This window comes from Chaetura pelagica, unplaced genomic scaffold (assembly GCF_000747805.2).
Source record: "Chaetura pelagica isolate M959 unplaced genomic scaffold, ChaPel_1.0 scaffold159, whole genome shotgun sequence".
Lineage (NCBI taxonomy): Eukaryota > Metazoa > Chordata > Aves > Apodiformes > Apodidae > Chaetura > Chaetura pelagica.
The window spans coordinates 6,156,742-6,174,818 of record NW_009954555.1 but is presented as its reverse complement, the minus strand read 5'-3'; the positions used below and the strand labels follow the sequence as shown (position 1 = coordinate 6,174,818).

Below are 18,077 nucleotides of genomic sequence, written 5' to 3'. Positions count from 1 at the left end.
GGTAGGGCCTGGGCGGGGCAAGGGGCGGGGACATGGGCGGAGCCAGGGCCGGGATAGGGCGGGACATCTGGGTACCGCCCCGAGGGGGCGTGGCGCTGTGAGGCCACGCCCACCGCAGCGCCGCGCGGGGCCGGGCTGCCGGGGGGAGGGGGCAAGGGCCCCTCGTGCCGGCCTGTGTGGGTGGGACCGGCCGGTACCGAGGCTGTTTTATTTCTGTTTCCTCGCATTTGTGCTTCCAGTTCTCTCCCCCGCCCCCCCGCTGCTGGGCAGAAGGGGGGCAGTGAGCAACGCCGCTGGTTGGGGCCAAACCACCGCAGCACTAAAGGTGAACCCAGGAATTAAGACACACACAATGGAAAATCGGGGAAGTATTTGTGAGAAAAATCGGGAGTTAAATGCTGATTTATTCTTAAAGAGAAATATATCAACACTTTTTTCTCTGAAGTCCAGAATAAACTCCCTTAATGAAATCTCATCTTCTGTTGTGGCCCCAGGTTTCAGCAGCACTAACCCATAATAGTAACAGTCTTTCACAGATCAGATGATTAATGTATTCAAGCTGTTTTTCCCTGCTGGGCTAGGTACAAAAGTTGCATTACCGAGGGCTGGTTCATGTAACTTACTTATCTGTTCAGTGCAACAGTTGATTATTGCCTATTAGTGTTACTGTGTTACGAGGTGTGACCTCAGGTTTCTGCATATGCAGGCCTCTTGAATTCTCTGATTCACCTCTGCTTGGTGCACAGTGCAGACTTTAGCATTCTACTGCTAGCTGTGCATGGCTCCTCGTTAAAAGCCTGGACACCCTGCCCTGCAAGTGGTTCTCTACTGAAGAGGAACAGAAAATAAATTGTCTCAGAAAAGCTAGTAATCCATAGATGAGTATGTATCCTCCATGTAGACACTATTCTGTAGTTCTGCTAGAAAACCTATTCAGAACTGAGGCCATGTAAAGGCTGGTGAAATATTTACAGATATTTAGTATTTGGCCTCCGGACATACTTTCATCGAACATTTCCAAATTTGATAAACTACAGCATATTGCCTTGAAAACAAATTCCCACCAAACCAGGCTGCTAGCTGCAGCCAGGCAGAACTTTTTTAACAAACAACTTTGTGCAGGTGTAGTCATCTTGGCAAGCCTGTAATTTGAAGCTTGGATTACAGAATCATAGAATGTGCTGAGTTGGAAGGGACCCATGAGGATCGAGTCCAACTCCTGTGCCTCTTGGGCACCCAAGAATCACCCCATGTGTCTGAGAGCATCATCTACATGCTTCTTGAACTCAGGCAGGCTTGGTGCTGTGACCAGCTGTTCCGGGGCACTTGCTCCAGTGCTCAACCATCCTCTGAGGGAAAAAACTTTTCCTGATACTCAGCCTAAACCTCTCCTGATTCAGCTTCCTGCCATTTCCCTGAAAACTATCACTGGTCACAGAAGTGAAGAGGACCTGCCCCATCTCTTCCTCTGGTTAGGAACCACAGACTGCAATGAGGTCACCCCTCAGCCTACTCTTCTCCAGGCTGAATAATCCAAGTAACCTCTGCTGCTCCTCATAAATCATCCCATTCAGACCCCTCACCCTCCTCGAGGCTCTCCTTCGGACATTTCCAATAGCTTCATGTCCTTTTTATATTGTGGTGCCCCAAATTGCAGGCAGTGCTCCAGGTGAGGCCACACCAGAGCAGACAGGGAGAATCACCTCCTTGACCGGCTGGCAATGCTCTGCTTCATGTGCCCCAGGACACAGGTGGCCCTCCTGGTGCCAGGACACACTGCAGCTTATCTCCAGTTTGCCAACAACCAGGACCCCCAGGTCCCTCTTCACCCACTGCTCTCCAGCCACTCGTTCCTGTGTCTGCATTGACCATCAGGGCTGTCCCGTCCCAGGGGCAGAATCTGGCACTTGCCCTTGTTAAACTCCATGTTGTTGGTGACTGCCCATCTCTCCAACCTGTCCAGGTCTCTCTGCAGGGCCTGCCTGCCCTCCAGGGAGTCGACAGCTCCTCTCAGGTTTGCATTATCAGCAAACTTGCTTAGAATTCCTTCGAGTCCTGCCTCCAAGTCCTTGATGAAGATGTTGAAGAGGACTGGGCCTAGTATGGAGCCCTGCAGGACCCCACTAGTGACTGGTCACCAGCCTGATGTTCCCCCAGTCATGGTCACTCTTTGTGCTCCACCTGTGAGCCAGTTGCTCACCCATCGTATGGTTGGCTTGCCCAGCTGTGTGCTGGATGTTTTGTCCAGGAGGTTATGGGGAGAGATGAGTAGACAGGTACCAAATATCTGTGGTTTTAAAACAGTTTTCCTTTCTGCTCTGAGTGTGGGCAACACTCAAAACATTTCTGCTTGGGGTCAGGGCCTTGGAGGGCATGGAGAGGGATAGAAATGGTGAGGGTTGCTGGTGTGTACAGGTTTTGTGGAGCAGCTGCCAGCATGGGAGCTGCTGGCAGGGTCTTGGTTCTGAGCTGGTGGCACCAAGCAGGGTTGTGAAGATCTCGGCTGGCCTTGACTGGGACAGGAACCAGGCAGGACTTGAACTGGGACAGGACTGGGCTGGCAGTGCCACACCAGGGAACACCAGTGGGCAGCAGCTCGCTTCAGCAGGAGACCCAGAGAGTTTGCTAGAAGTAGAAAGTCCCCCTCAAACATGCTGCTCTGCGCTCCAGATGAAGGCCACACTGGGACAGAGCAGCACAAAGGGCTGGATCCAGGACCATGCTGTTGCCTTTTGTAAATCCCACCATGCTCCAGGGGCTGCAGGCCCACAGGCACATAGGGCTGTGGGCTGCTCAGAGTACAATCTGTAAGAAACAAGACACTACTTACAAGCAGATTGGGTAGTGGAGGAAACACTTTTTTTTCATGGTTGGTTACAGTGAGTGAAGGACTACATCACTCTCAAACTAGGCTGGAAGAGAAGTGTTTAAAAAAAAGCAGACACTTTGTATGGGGAAATTTTCTTTGTTTTTAATTTACAGCAGAAAGAATATAAAGCATTCAGAAAACATTTTCCATATTTTAAGGGCAATTCAAAACATTTTGCATGGTTCCAGCAGCTGAGTTCTTCAACAGATCCATTGATTCAGTGATGCTTTACATGCACGGTTACAAAAATAAAACTTACAAAAGAGAAGACATCTATACTAGTTTTACATGCAAGTCTTGGGGACCCCCCAGTGGGCACCAGCTATTGTGTGGAACTGCCATAAGCGTGCAACCAGAGAGGGGGTTCATGTTATATTCTGTATTTCTTTCACACAGTATTACTGCTGTCGAATGTGTTTCACAAAGGAGCAATTCCATTATCAGAAGACAGAAGACCTGGCTCCTGGAACTTGGGAATTTGAATTTTCCCGGAAAGCTGCACTTACTTATCTTCCATGAAAATGTAAGTTCCACAACCAAGAGAAGGGTGAACAGAATCACTTCACTGCGGGGGGGTCGTTCTGACTCCCCACGGATACACTGAAGGGTTATGGCCCGACACAACAAAGCACTGGGAAGCTGTACCAGCCCTCAAGCATGCAAGCAGTTCTGCTGCGCCCTGGAACTGCTTGCATGTTTAACAGCAAGTACAAGCTTAAACATTTGGCTGAAGCAGGATCTAGATTAGTAGATACACCACCAGGCCCATGGATCTGGAAGAGTAATTTGAAATAGCTCTGTATATTACTGAATCATTTTCTGTAAAGACAGGGAGTTAAAACATTTCCACTGAGGTCACTACTCTTGTTAGGAAAAGGTCGATTCTATATTGTCACGTATTGGTTAATGGGAGCAACATTTCTGTTTCAAAATGTCAAAGAGTTTTTCCAGTATTAATACAGAGCATTTCCAATTCATTCCTAGGGAGATTCTTCGGCTTCTCCTGTTCTGTTTTTGCTTGAGAGGAAAATTTAATGGTTGAAGTCCCAATTTCATACAGTAAATGGAGGCTGTGAGGCTGCTCACGGGCACAGTGTGAGCACCAGGCCATTTGTTTTTCTTTTTTTCCCTTTTTTTTTTTTTTTTTAATTGAATCAGGTCATAAAGCAGCAGTTCAGAAATGTACAAGAGAATTCTGATAATGAGCTATAGCACATCTACTATAATTCAATGCTGGCAGTGAAAAGAAGTAATTAAAAACAGGTACAATTATAGAAAAGGCACCAAGAGCACTGACCCCAGTTGTTTTTTTTTGCCACAATCTTTGTTTTTACTCTTCTTTTAAAGACACCAGTTTAAAAGCTTCTTATGTGTGAATATTTTTAGGCTTCACAACAAGCCTTGCGTTTAAACATTGCAGTTGGTGGCCGGGATCAAGCAAGAACAACTATTCCAAAACTAACAATCTCAAATTTACACCAGTCCATTAAGAAGTTTTAAACTGTCACGAACAAAACAAACACACAGGAGCAGTTTCTGATCTCAGACACACGTACACAACCCACAGTAACGACATGGACTTTAGGAGTTTCTTCCCTTACATTCCTGTGTAATAAAGATCAGAACCTGGTTCCCATTTTTGAGAATTTGTGACAGTTTTAAATTAGTAGTTCAATTTAAAAAAATCTCATTTCTTTGGCTCCTCACTATGTGGAAATAGCAATATACCATGACACCCCTACAAGATCAGTTTGCATCCTTTTTTAAGTCTTACTTAATTTTTTAATTTTTTTTTGTGCAATTTTTATGACATTTTCTGACTTCCAGCAGGAGATATGAAAATGTGAAACATATTTTTCTACTTTCATACTATTTCTTTTTTTTTTTCATTTTATGTTCATTCTAAGTGTTCTTTATTGGAGTGAGTGTATGGTGTTAAGCTAGATACATTTTTTGTACTCTTATGATTATCTGCTTTGCAAAATTAACTTAATTTTCTTAAGCAATATTAGCATTCACATTACTTGGCACCATTGGCAAAAAAAAAAAAAAAAAAAAAAAACAAAAAAAAAAGACGGGAAAAAAAAAAAGAAGGAAGGAATAAATAAATTAAATCCAACCAAACCAAACTCCTGGTAGCCAAAATCAAATGTAAACATATCCTTTTTTTTATTTTTTTTTTTTTTTTTAAAGTAATGTTGCTCTGCCTTTTTTTTTTCCTAAGTCTAAATACAGTAGCTCTTTTTTGCCATTTAGTCATGCTTTAGCAAAAATGTTCTTCTAAAGAACATTTAAAATAAAGTTTCTTATAGTGAAATAAAGTTTTTGTTTCATTTTACAGACCATAGCCACTAATGCTTTGCTTTGTTCATTTCTTTTTCGAGTTCATGCACATATCTCTTTGTTTTAATATATACAATATGTACAAACAATACATCCACACTCTTCTCGTTCATTCAGACAAAACTATACAAATAATAATTTTATCTTGCCAAGTTATTGACCCTTTGTGAATAAAATATTTAGTAATTAATCAATATATTCCCTTTCAAATATTTTTTCTCATTTTCCATGTCTACCTTCTATATATACAGAAACTGCCCAGATTTTGATGAAGTAGCCAAAATAAGAAATTTACTGGCCAGAATGCAGCACCACTCTGATCTTTAGGTGGTATAAAACGTCCAGGCAACATATGTATGTGACTCTGCAAAATGACAAGTGGTTTGACAAGTACTTAAAATAAAAAGCTACATGTTTTACAAATTATTTTAAGAAGTTAATTAAAATAATAGTACATGAAAGAAAGGCTAGAAAATAAAGTGCTGAATATGAGAGAAAGTACATGACAATTGATATGTTTGCAGGTTCTAGTAAAAATACCAAAAAAACTTTTTAAAACTTGCTCCAGCTGCTCTCTCCGTTCCTCGTGCATTACCCGTTTATCTCACACCAACCCCTCTTGTAAGTTCCCACGGGATGTATTAAAAACCTGCAGATTTAAAAAGTTGCATTAAGTGTGCTGTAGAGGTTTAAATAAAACACAACGGACAGAAGTGCGAAGGAAATGAGGATGCATGGACCCCATAAAGATGTACTGATCTAAGCCCCTCCACTGAGACTCTCAAAGCTTCAGTTTCTTGGAGATGACTGACAGGTGCAGGAACAGCATTCCTGTGTTGCTTGTGCATTCCCACCTTTTCTTAACAATATTTTTTGGTATAATATTTGTACAGTTCCACATGTTGTTTAGTACAGCCCTATATGAAAAGGATAATTAATCGCTCCTTCCTTCTTGGAGAATGAAGCAACTCACAATTTCCTCCTGGTGTCTTTTGTTTTCCCCACGATCCAACAGAAGATTGAGTTCCAAGATGTCTTGCCGAACAAATTAAAAGTTGTCCATGAAAGTGCAAATGCAATGACCAAAACATTACTGTTAAAATACTGCAGCTGGTATTTCCAGAACTGCAGTGGGTATTTTTGTTGTTGTTGTTGCATGTCTCTGCTAAAAACAGAAAATGGAAACAGTCTGAAAAGCAATGTCACATTGCTACGGGATGCTGCTGCGTATCTTCAAGTTCCTTGGCCTTTCTCAATTCTTTCACTCTGAAAAAACAAAGAGGAGCTATATAACACTTCTATTGCAAATCTCTTTCAAGACAGCAAACTGAAAATGACTTCTTGCTCTAACCTCCCGTGTGAAAGAGCCAGCTTGCAGAGCAATGACAGGAGGGTAACACGTTCCTGACACCATAAACAGTTGGAAGCGCAAGAACGAGCCACTGGAAATCTGAGACAAACATTTGCAAAAACAGATTTATGTCCAGCTACTGGTTTTTCCTGATATTTGCCACTACAGCTGGACTTCATTCTGGTACTCTCCTATTTAATTGCTTGGGTACTTTTTTTTGACTGCTGCTCATTAACTGATTCTGCAGCTGCCTGCTACTCCAGCTGTTATGGCAACCTTGACCCCTTCTCTTTGTTCATCGCTGAAGCAGCAACGCTTTCCTGTGGTGCCCACATAGCACAGGAAAACAGGGCAGCTCTGTGCTGATACAGAATCTCACCTAAGAAAGCATTTATATGCAAGTAGGAAGAACTTGTTTGGGTGTGAAGATAGATAATTTATTTCACACTTACTCCAGCTGCTAGCAGCTATTTTCCCTAGCACGTTGCTGGTAGTAGACTTGTGGTTTTTTTCCCAGTCAGCAGTGGAGGACACTGTGTGCCAAGAAAGATGAAGCTTCAAAGTGGAAAGAGTCACTCTCATTGGATGTGGCCTGATGTTTCAGTTCTCAACTCTTTAAAGTGCATGCAATACATTACCTCCTCTAGTACTTGTTAGTGCAAGAACTCAATAATCACTGAAAGCTGAAATAAGTAAAAATTAAAGGATGAAGATAAAGGAATAATTTAAATTCCATCAAGTAAAGCAGAATTCTGCATTGATGCTGGAGTAGCAGCCATCCTCCGCTCAGGCTGACAAACCAGCTGCACGTCAGTGCTCCCTGCAAAAAAGCCAAAACAAATCCACAGGGACCCCTTGTGCTGCCCCCAAACTTGAAGACAGCTGAGTCTGCAGCAGCTGGGTTCTGCCTCCTTTGCAGAGGGCTCCTTTCTGCGACACCATCCCTTTGCCACCTGCCTCCACATGTCCTTCCTCCACTGAGGACCATCCCAAAAGCCCAAATTAAGGTGATTTAGCAGAGCACATACATGCCCAACTGACGTTGCAAAAACTTGAAAGAATAAAAAATGAAGGTATGGTTCAAAGAACTGCGTTAGAGCTGCAAGTTGATGTAACAGAATCCAGCTGAGAATTATTAAATTTAATAAAGCCTAAGTGAATATAGACAGTAGAAGACATTGGGAAAGTTCATCAGCAGCAATGCCAGTTTGTAGCTTTTGTACAAAGACATAGACTCACATATCCTCTTTTGGCTCTTGCCTCAGCCTGCTAATATAAGGATATAGGGAAGGCTTATAAACTGACCTCTATAAATACACCTCCATTTCACTTTTGTTTTTTTCTGCACATACTATTACTCCAATTCACTGTCAAAAGGGAGCTGGATGCCTTTAAGTAACTGTTTTAGCTGACTCAAAGCTTTAGCACTTGGTGTTCTTTGTGAAACTGGGGGAAACAGGAGACAACAAATTAATCACACTAACGAATATGCAGGTCAGACCTTTGGTTATTACCTTAATTCCACTGAACTGTTTGAGAATGTCACATACAGAAAGACAGAGGACTCTGCTAGTGCAAATGCACAAGCTATTTTGGAGCCTGACAACATAAATCCAGGGGGCCATGGCACTCCTCCGAACCCCGTGTCCAGCAAGGGGCGCCTGGATACAGCTCCCCCCCGAGAAGTGCTCTGATCCCTGGGCAAGGCAGCAAGCAGCACCACTGGTTCCAAAGTTCCACCTGGGTAGTGCTGTGCTGAGCCTCAATGCCTGCTACACCTTTATAGAGAAATTTTCTATGGAGAAATTGTGGCTCTAGGGAAGCTGGTGTCTAAAGGATCCTGTTGGCATTGGGGGGTTTCTGCATCGCACAGTAGCTGCAGCAGCAAGCCTCTAGTCCAGGTCACTTTGTCATCATAGGAAACAGGTGGAAATTCTTCAGTGCAAGGTCAGTGAGACACTGGAACAGGCTGCCTAGAGATGTTGTGGGGGCTCCATCCCTAGAGGTGTTCAAGGACAGGTTGAATGGGGCTCTGAGCAGCCTGTTCTAGTGGGAGGTGTCCTTGCCCATGCAGGGGAGTTGGAACTCGATGATCTTTAAGGTCCATTCCAACTCCAAACATTCTGTGATTCTGTGAAACACAGGAAGACCGGTACAGTAAACTGAGAATGCTCATGGATTACAGCTGACCATCTTCAGCATATCTCGTCTTTCCTCTTTTCTTGCAGCAGAAAAACAACCTCTCCCATGAAACTCCTACTAATACTTCTATTACTGCACTGCTTAAGAGCAGAAGGTGAACCAAGATCACTCCTTGCTAGAAAACTCTGCTTTGCCTCTGTGCACTAGGTAATTTTTAAGGCTTAGATTGTGTCCAAGAAACCATCTATTAAGCATGATTTGCAGTGCAACTTCCAAGTGTTTTCTGTTGCACTTCAGTACTGTAATGTAAAATTAATCTGTTATTGTAGATCTCTTACTAAGAACATGCATATTAGATAAGCTGGTGGCTCTTTTGCTGAAACATGCTACACCTTAGTTTAGCACTTCAACATGCAAAGACTACACTACTGAAGCACTTTTGCTGGAAAAATGCAAGACATGCTTTGCTGCATACTTCAACCTACAGCATGCAATATCTGTACTGGTGCAGACATATTGAATCTGTTTAACTGCAGCACACATGCCAATGGAAGTTAAATACTAAAGCACTTAACATTTGCACTAGTACAGATCCTATTCAGAAATATGCAACACTTTTCCTTGGCCAAGTTTACTTTACACTGGCTTACAGATTTTCAGGCTTATAAAAATGTTGCAAGTGCAATGATAATTACTACTTAAAACCACAAGAACATACTAGTACAGAACTTCTCTACAGCAAAATTACAGATTTGGAAATTTGTCATGGGCACTTTACTGAAAGTTGTTGTTAAGTATGTAAAGCTGACTTAAAACAAACTCTGCATTCCACAGCATTTACAAACTTAAGAATCAACTTAAGACGATGACCATCCAAATTTAGTAAACTACCACATTTTTAGATTCAACCTTTGCGTTCAGTACACGTAACTCTGCATGTGCTGCACTAAAAATGGGAGAGCAGGTGGGTGCTACAAGTTGTCTACTAGTATAGTACACTGCCTGGGAGGTATGAAGACCTGCAGTCTGTGGCTCAGAAGAGCTGGCACTGAGAGGCCCAGGAAGTCTCCCCTCTCCTGGCCACAGGCTTGAGGCTGCACTGCTCAGCTGCAGGATCTGCAGCGTAGCACAGCCAGAGTGGAACTGAAGGACCTCCAAATGCTACCAGGAACTGAGCAAATCCAAGGACAGACCAACACTTGGGAAGCACTGAAGTGCTGTTGGGAATGCCCTGCTTCTCCTCCAACCAGGGCTAACCATCAAGTCCCAGAATCATCAAGCTTGATACCAGAGCAAGTTAACCCACCTTTTTATAATTTTAAATAACTGTTCTTTCAAAAAGCCTCTGTATTGCTTTATCAAGAGAACCTAAAACTAACTGCTTTGAACTAACTAATTATTTATTGGATAGTCTGTACTGCAGCCTTTCCTGGGTCTTAGAAGTCCTTTTAGTCTGCATTTAACTCTTATTTTTGACTAAGTTTCTTACTTGGTGGTACTTTGATTTGATTTTGTTATAACAATATAAAATGTCAACATAAGTGTGCAGCTAGTGTTTCCTCTCATTAATGCTGGGTGGAACAATCCCTCTAAATTTTCATATGCAGTTTGACCAGGGAAGAATTTTGGACAAATTAGGACCCTTGAAAGTAGAAATCCACTGCGTGATGCTAGGAGAGGTTTTACGTGAATATAGCATTGCCTTAATGCTAGAAGGCAATCCTCTTTGCTTCATACTTTTCTACTCAAACTCAGGCAGGGGAAGAGGGCTCAAGTGGGCATGTGCAGTGACAAGCATTAATAAACTGCTCTAAGAAGAACAACACTACTGGAATTTACAGAATGGTGCATCAGAAGGGATGTTCTTAGAGAAGATGTTTCAATCCAGTTTGGTAGACTTACAGTGAGACTTTTTTGTTTTTCCAATAACTGAAAAAATGAGAGCGCTATGAGCAAGTCACACCAGCAGGCCACGTGCTGATGGATGGTGTGCAACCCTCCCCAGAGGTCTACAGGCACTAGTATCCTGGTTTAGATTACTTCTGGAAGTGTATCCAGCTGCAAGGAGGCTGGAGGTGAGGACAGGTCAAGTGATGCATGGGCAGCCAGAGTGCACCAGGAAGGGTAACAAGCTCTGGCTGTTGCAAGACTCCAAACAAGAAGTACCATCCTACTTCAGCCACTACTGAAACCATGCACAGGCTTGCAAGAACCATACATTTGGTTTTACACCGATGAACCCTTCAACAAAAACCTCCTCAAATAACATTTTTGCTAGACACAAGGCACCTCCAAGGTACAAAGTCATTCCCCTAGCAATTGCTGAAGAGCAGGTGGAAGGAAAAAGCACGTGCAGTGGAGATGACCACTGATAAGGTGTCTGATTTCCCAGCTGTGCTGCTGATGCACAGAAAGGGAAAAGAAGATGATTTCAACTGCGAGCTTTGAACTCTGACACTCGGGAGCTATGTCCCAGTTCTCAGACTGCTCCAGCCAGACAAAGCTTCTGCCCTTTGAACTCTTAACTGGACACCACACAGGATGTTGCATCATCACGTGCTGAAGCAATGTGGAAAGCAACAGCCCCAGAAGCAGCAGCAGCTCCTGTCCCCATGTGCCCTCCCCAGTTGTGTATGGGATTGTCAGCAAATGAATCACACCTACCTAGAAAAAGTTACAGCAATGATGGCTTCATGGGTAAAGCATAACACAAAGCTGCTTCATCAGATTTACTCCATAATGCCCAGCCAGGGAAATGTTTAATGAATCTGAATGCTGAAGATCAGTATAAAGGATGGTGCAGGAGCCAGAGAAGGCTGCCTGGCAAGTTACCTGTTGCTCTGAGAGCTGAAATGGCCTGTGGGACTTTTAAGAAAAGGGAACTCTTGCCTTTTTCCAGATATCTCATTTGGGCAGCAAAACAAAAAAGACAGAAAGGCCCAATAAGAATGACACCCCAGAGCACGCGGTCTGCGATTTAACACACTCATTTGAGCTCCAAATACCTTCAGCCCCTGCAAGAGGTAAATGAAAAAAAAATAAAAATTACTTTGAAAAACTTTTGTTGCAGGTATGGTGATGCACATCCCAATATGACATTCTCTCATTGTCTTGAACTTGAACAAATGGGTCTTTTCAAGCCTCAAAATTTTCCCCCCTTGTCAATCTTGCTATGAGACATAAGAAACCAGGTACTTAAATGTAATGGCTGCTGCATAGCACATATTAAAAACAGAAAAAATTGAAGTCCTAGGTGCACAGGAGTAGGAAAGGGTTTGCTACTGAAATGTCAAGAGAGGGAAGGGTATGCAAAGAACAACAAAATATAGTAGATGTTGATTATTCAGGTATGAAATAAAGTTGTACTTACCAGAGGAACTGACTTCAGGTATTACATGCACGCTCCGCAAAGCAGAGAGCAGCATTTAGTCAAGCCATAAGAAATGGGGTAGGGGCAAGGGGATCTATTTCAAAATGAAGGATGCTGTGAATGAATACGTTATTACTCATAATCACAGATAACAAGTGCACGTGCTCTGCCCCAGAGAGGCAGAAGTTTCACCACAGACAGAGACCAATCAGCCTGCCAGTGGTGTGAGAAGATTTAGTCCTTGAGGTCTGCTCCAGACCCCCTGCCAGCCCAGCAGGGCTGGGGGGCTCACAATCCCAGCAGCCATGGGGTTTTGTTCATGTCCTACACCTGGACCTCGAGCAACGCTCTCCTTCGCAGGAGGCTGCCGCAGATGACTTAACTGATGAGCAGGGAAACATCTGAGAAGTAGGCACCATGCTTAGCTGGAATCTGTCCCCTGGAATGGGTTTCCCTGACATGAAAACTATTACTTAAAGGCAATAATAACTGGATTTATTTTTTTTTCCTAGAAAATATTTTAAGTTCTACCACAGAAAGACAGCAAGTTTTGTCTCTCATAAGCTGGTCCATAAAATCTCCACCTCTCCCTCTTTACCAATCCTGGTGTCATGTAACCCAAATAAATCCATATAAATTAGCAAAATCAATTTGAAAAGGGGTTTTAAAACTGAAACATGGAGGCAAATGCTACAGTCGTTTATCTGCACAGGCAGACTGCTCAAGCATGATGTCAGTGCACAGAATCCATCAAATCTGTGTATTCGGGTACATGTTTGCTTGCATTCCTGCAGCATATATGGATGTGTCAGCTTGTGCACATCTGAAGGGCCAGAAATACTGTTCTGATGTGCATGCATGCCAGCAGTGTATCCACCTAGGTTGTTATCAAAATGCAAAGCAGCAAAGAATCATTTGCTGTAATAGACTTATTTTGGCAGAACAGCAGCTAATACATTTTGTGATAGTTCACAGCTTCTTTCTTCCAGATAAGCAGAGAACTCCCCGATTTCCTGATCAATCCCACATCATTTGCCATTCAAGGCATAACCTGCAAATGCTCCCAAACTTCCAGAATCTGCTTCTGGCTAATGTCTCATACACTGTTTCACACAAAGCTTGAAAGCACAACTACTTCTCCTCCAATCCTGACGATCAGCCTGTCAACTGCACCTAGAGCAGAATCCCCACCAGCACCTGCAGAGTGTGGCCTCAGGAGTGGCTTCCCCAGCTCTGCTCCAGTCCATGGTGCTGTGCACTGACTGTGGGCCTGGACCCTGCACTTGCTCCTCATTACAGTCCCCTCTACGAGTGCACTGACCATGCCACACAGACAAGTTCTAGTGCATCCTGAGACTGCAGTAGGCATCTGCTCTCTAAGGAAGGAATCCTAGCCCTCAACGGAGAGGCACCGTAGCACAATTGCTTTATTCTTCTATGTTCAAGTAATACATTACACATTCTTTTCCATTTTGAATCCAACTAGCCCACTTTAGTGTGCACACTTTAAGTTTAAATTATTTTTCCTATTCACAGAAGAAAGGTCTTAAAACATAACTCCTCCTGCCTAGCATGCAGTGCTACTCAAGGAGACTGCAGCACAGCTCACAGCCTGCAGAACCAGGGCTGTCCTGTGAGCAGCTGCAGGTCTGGACACTGCCTGCTGGGGAGGGAAGGTGAGCTCCACAGCCAACCTCAGCCACCTCTGCTCTGCAGCCCGTTGCTCGAGTGGCTGCTAAACAAAATGTCATCATTTGTCTGCAGCACCCATTACTGTCCCATGGTTATGGTAACTGATCTCAAGATTACAGATGGATAAACTTGCTAATATTTTTTCATATGGAAGTAGACACTTATGTCCTTACAACAGAGGAAGGTCGACTCATCTAATCAGAATGACCTTTTTTTCAAATTACTTGCAGTGAATTATATTTTTCAGAAACAAATTATATTTTTTCTTCAAGAGGCTTTCGAAACCAAACACCCAACCGCAGATCAAAAACTACCAGCCTGAGTTATACACAAAGCATCAAATTAGTAAAAACATGTCATCCAGACCAATAATGTGAGAATAAAAGCTATTTTTATACAGTTCTTGAAATAACCTTCTTCAGTTGTAAAGCACATTATCATGTGTGCCACGGTCTGGAGCTATAGTTTTCCAGATAACAACTTCCCAGTCCTGGTCTCTGCAATCAGGAGTAATGATCTTCCTCCATCATGGCAAGATCCATGAAAGCAGCACTTAAACAGTTAAAGCACATCTGGGTCTTTGTCCTAATTTCACCTAGTTCTTCCTTCATTTGTCATTAGTAAAGAACCCAAATAGTTACTTGTAAAAAACTGAGGATATGAAACAGAAAATGGTAGCACAAAAGTCTTAGTTTGGCAAGAAATGCCATTAGCTGTTGCTTCTTTGTTAGGCTCAATAATTAAAAAAATAATTATGCCTCTAGCAGGTGTTAAGCATGATTCAGACTCTCAGTCCTAAGTTATAATAATTATTTCTGCAATTCAAAGACAGTAAAACTCCAGTTATCAACAATCCAGGTTTATTTTCTGAACACTATGTGGAATCAGGACTCCAGGTGATCCCGTTCTCTGCCTCTTCCTTTCCCTTGTCGAAGGGAGCAGTAATAAGCACACAAACGGTGTTATTTCCAACTGCAGCTTTTGACAAAAACTCTGCTGTCCCAGCCTCTCAAATGCAAGATGGTACTGAGCCATCCCGCTGCCCACTCGAGCAAGTGTCTGAAAGCCACAACAGCCCCTGCTCGCACAGGGACTGTGCCCTGCCACTGCAACGTTTTTCCACCTCGCTGTTGGGCAGCAAATCAGCCTGCAGCTGCAGCTGAGCACAAAGGTGAGTGGACTTTCTTCACACCAAGAATGAGACTCCTGACAGAAGTTCACGTGGCACTTCTAAAACACAACTATCGCATCTGCATTTAATTTCAGGTTTTCTGTTTTCCTTCCCACTACATACATTAAACAGCTGAGAGAAGCATTTTGTCAAAAAGCTGGTCCTAGTAAGCTAACAAGGCACATAACTTACCGAAGATCAACTTCTAGAAGATGACCATTCATGTTTAACCACCTTAGGGAATAAAAAACAATGCAAAGAGCTCTTCTGCTTCTCTCTGGCTGAGGCAGAAACATACTCATCTAAAGTAGGCTGCATCTGTGCTGCCAGCTTCCTACGATCTAGCCTGAACACTGCCACAGTCCCATGACACAGGACATTGTTACTTATTGTGTGTGAGAGCAGACCCCGTTGAGTTTCAGAATCTACTAAGAGACATTTTGGATACTGAAAAAATACCCCACCAACAATGCCGCCTAAGCATGCCCATGATGAAGATACATGTCCTTTTTCACACAGTCATGCATTGGTAACATCTACTGCAGAGCTCTGTCCTCTTACAAAAGCAGCAGTTAGTCATTGCAGTAGGGTTAGTTTATAAAGGATTCTGTTTTATATAATTAATGGAGGTGAAACTTACTGGCGCATCTCGGCTGCAGCCCCATGCAAGCAAGCAGAAAGCAAAAAAATTTAAAATGGAAGAGAGGAACTGGCTAGCAGGCAGCTACACTCACCCTTTTGTACAGCCTATGGTCCACCAGTGGGCTTCAGATTGCAAAACAATACCAAACAGCTATTAGCACACACATGGCAATCACCATACCTTACCTAGAGCTTCAGGGAGGAGGAGACAACACTTCTGCTTGCCTGGAGAGAAAGAACCCTTCCCACTCCGGCCTACTGGACTCCTCCTCTTTACCAGGGAAGAGAAGTCCCATGTGTAGGTGTTTTAGGGCAGGAAGTAATAAGCAAGTAAAATAAACCATCTACTGTCATCCTGGTGGCTTTTCTAGCTGCACCCTGCCTTCCCTCACAGCAATTGTCTTTTATCTCTCATTCCAAATGCTACTCCACAAACACCACTGCAGATCATAACCACGGCCTAGCAATGGAGTAGATACTTCTTAGAAGAGTAAAATCATCCCAAGAATTGGATAAAGAATAGGAAATAGGTTACCTTACCAGTGAAAGCCGACTGCATATACGGAAACAACTCAGCAAACCCAAACCCACTTCAGAGCTCTCAGATTTCCTTGCAGCTCTAGGTGTGTCTTATCTGGAGATCACTAAGTAGGTGGAGTCTTCCCAAAAACATTAAATATGCCAAGCCTTGGCTCTGCCTCACACAGGACACAGCGTAACAAGAGACAGCCAGCTCACAGAAGGTGTAGTGGCAAGTTTTAGAATGAAAGTCAAGTGCACTGGACACCACGGAAGAGGGGAGAAGCTCTCCTGGGAGGCCAGGAAGTTTCTGTTTCTCATTCTCAACAAATAATACTTCAGTGACAACTCATGTTGATACCATGTTATGGCTGATGCATGTTTTTCACCAGATTTTTGAGAATATGACAGTCAATGGATACATATTACTTTTTTCCAAAGTCAAAAGGAAACAATACATGCCTGACCGTCAGAATGACTGCTGATGAACGACCACTTTTGTCTCCATGACACCTGATAATATTCAGCTACTAGAGCTCAAATACCTTCTCTAAGATCATAGTTGACCAAAACTTATATTTCTTCTCAGATTTTCATCAATATCTACATATCCATTACTGAGAGAGCTCCAACTGCGAAACCTCTCTCATTAACTCTCTCAAAACATCTGAAACACTGTTGGAAACAATCTTAAGTTCAAGAGATCAGAAAACACAAGATCAACATGGCTGTGCACCTTGGATCCTCAAGCTGACAGGAATCATGTTTGCACTACTGAGTCCCTGTGCCAAAATGCTAATAAACAAAATAAGACAACAAAGACCACTGAAGCTGTTCTAAAAGCTAGCAGAGAAAGAGTTATCATACTTTGCTTGAAGTAGACTTTGATCAATTTAAAAATAGGAAAAAATCAACCTCCATGGTTGCCAGGGGAAAGCCAGATTAAATCTTGCCTCAAGACTACAGAATTAGCTCTTAATAACAATAATTTATTGGCCCAGCAACAGAATCTGCTTGTGCACAAAACCCTAAACAGTTTCATTTTTTTTAAGGTTGAATTTCTGAACTTAAGGAATTTACTGCCTTTTCACTTAGCTCACAATCATTACAAGACTGCAAGTGGCTTTTACAGCCTCCTCCCCCACCTCTATCAGTTGACAGAAATCTGCTACAAGATCCTGTTTCTTTGATGTTCCTGTGCATGCTCTCTTTTCTCTCTCTCAGATTTTCCAAAAATATCTGTCATTTCCATTCCTTGTACTGACAAGGCACTGTGGTTTAGCAAGTGGCTCCCCACTGCCATTTTTATGCTACAGAGCATTAATTAATATTCAATGTTAGTTGCTGTGGCTTGACCCTAGATGTTGAGGAGCTTGGATGGCTGAAATACTTCTTCATGGTGCCTGCTGCAATGGGATTCCAACAAGCAGAGCCCCTGAATCAGTGTGTGGGGCTGTTAGCCCAAGTACTGGTCGCAGTCTCAGCTCTACCCTGTGTGAGCATCACACAGGATGCACAGTAGACTGAAATGAGATAAATAAGAGCTATATATTGAGGTGGTTTTAAACTTCACCTAACCACCTAAGTTTAATTACTCTGTCCTTAAAAACAGGTAAGCAGAAAGTCAAGCAGTGAGGAATAAATAAAATTGTTAAGACATAGAAAAATCAGAGAGATTGAAGAGCAGATGAGAAGGAAGCAGATCCCTCCCCTTCCACCTGCTACCCCTGTGTACATGCATCACGGGCCGGGCAGCTCAGGCAGGGGCTGCGGAGCCAAGCGTGGAGGGAATGGCTGCGGGAGGTCACGTCAGGACACGCTGCACTGGGGGAAGCACATGGACCCCCCAGCATGGGGGCCAGGGAGCAATGGGTCAGTCTGAGTCAGGTGAGATGCTGAAGCAAGGGAAGCTCCATTTTAATAAGTAGATCTGTATAATTTCAAGTATTATTATTTTCCTTTGCAGTAGTTTATGTGG

The 18,077-nt window shown here is 43.2% G+C and overlaps 2 protein-coding genes across 2 annotated transcripts in view; both read right to left on the bottom strand.

The window, feature by feature from the left end:
• VAMP3 (vesicle-associated membrane protein 3) overlaps positions 1-1,927 on the bottom strand; it is a 4,797-nt gene extending 2,870 nt beyond the window's left edge. Inside the window, exon 1 of the mRNA XM_010005308.1 lies at positions 1,830-1,927. Within this exon, the coding sequence (XP_010003610.1) occupies positions 1,830-1,927 (98 nt within the window). The remainder of the gene's footprint in view (positions 1-1,829) is intronic.
• A 2,532-nt stretch (positions 1,928-4,459) lies between these two features.
• Positions 4,460-18,077, bottom strand: part of CAMTA1 (calmodulin binding transcription activator 1) — a 252,265-nt gene continuing 238,647 nt past the window's right edge. Inside the window, exons 21-22 of the mRNA XM_010005211.1 lie at positions 15,673-15,703; positions 4,460-6,478 (exon numbers count right to left, since the gene is read on the bottom strand). Coding sequence (XP_010003513.1) covers positions 6,446-6,478; positions 15,673-15,703 — 64 coding nt within the window. The 3' untranslated portion in view covers positions 4,460-6,445. The remainder of the gene's footprint in view (positions 6,479-15,672; positions 15,704-18,077) is intronic.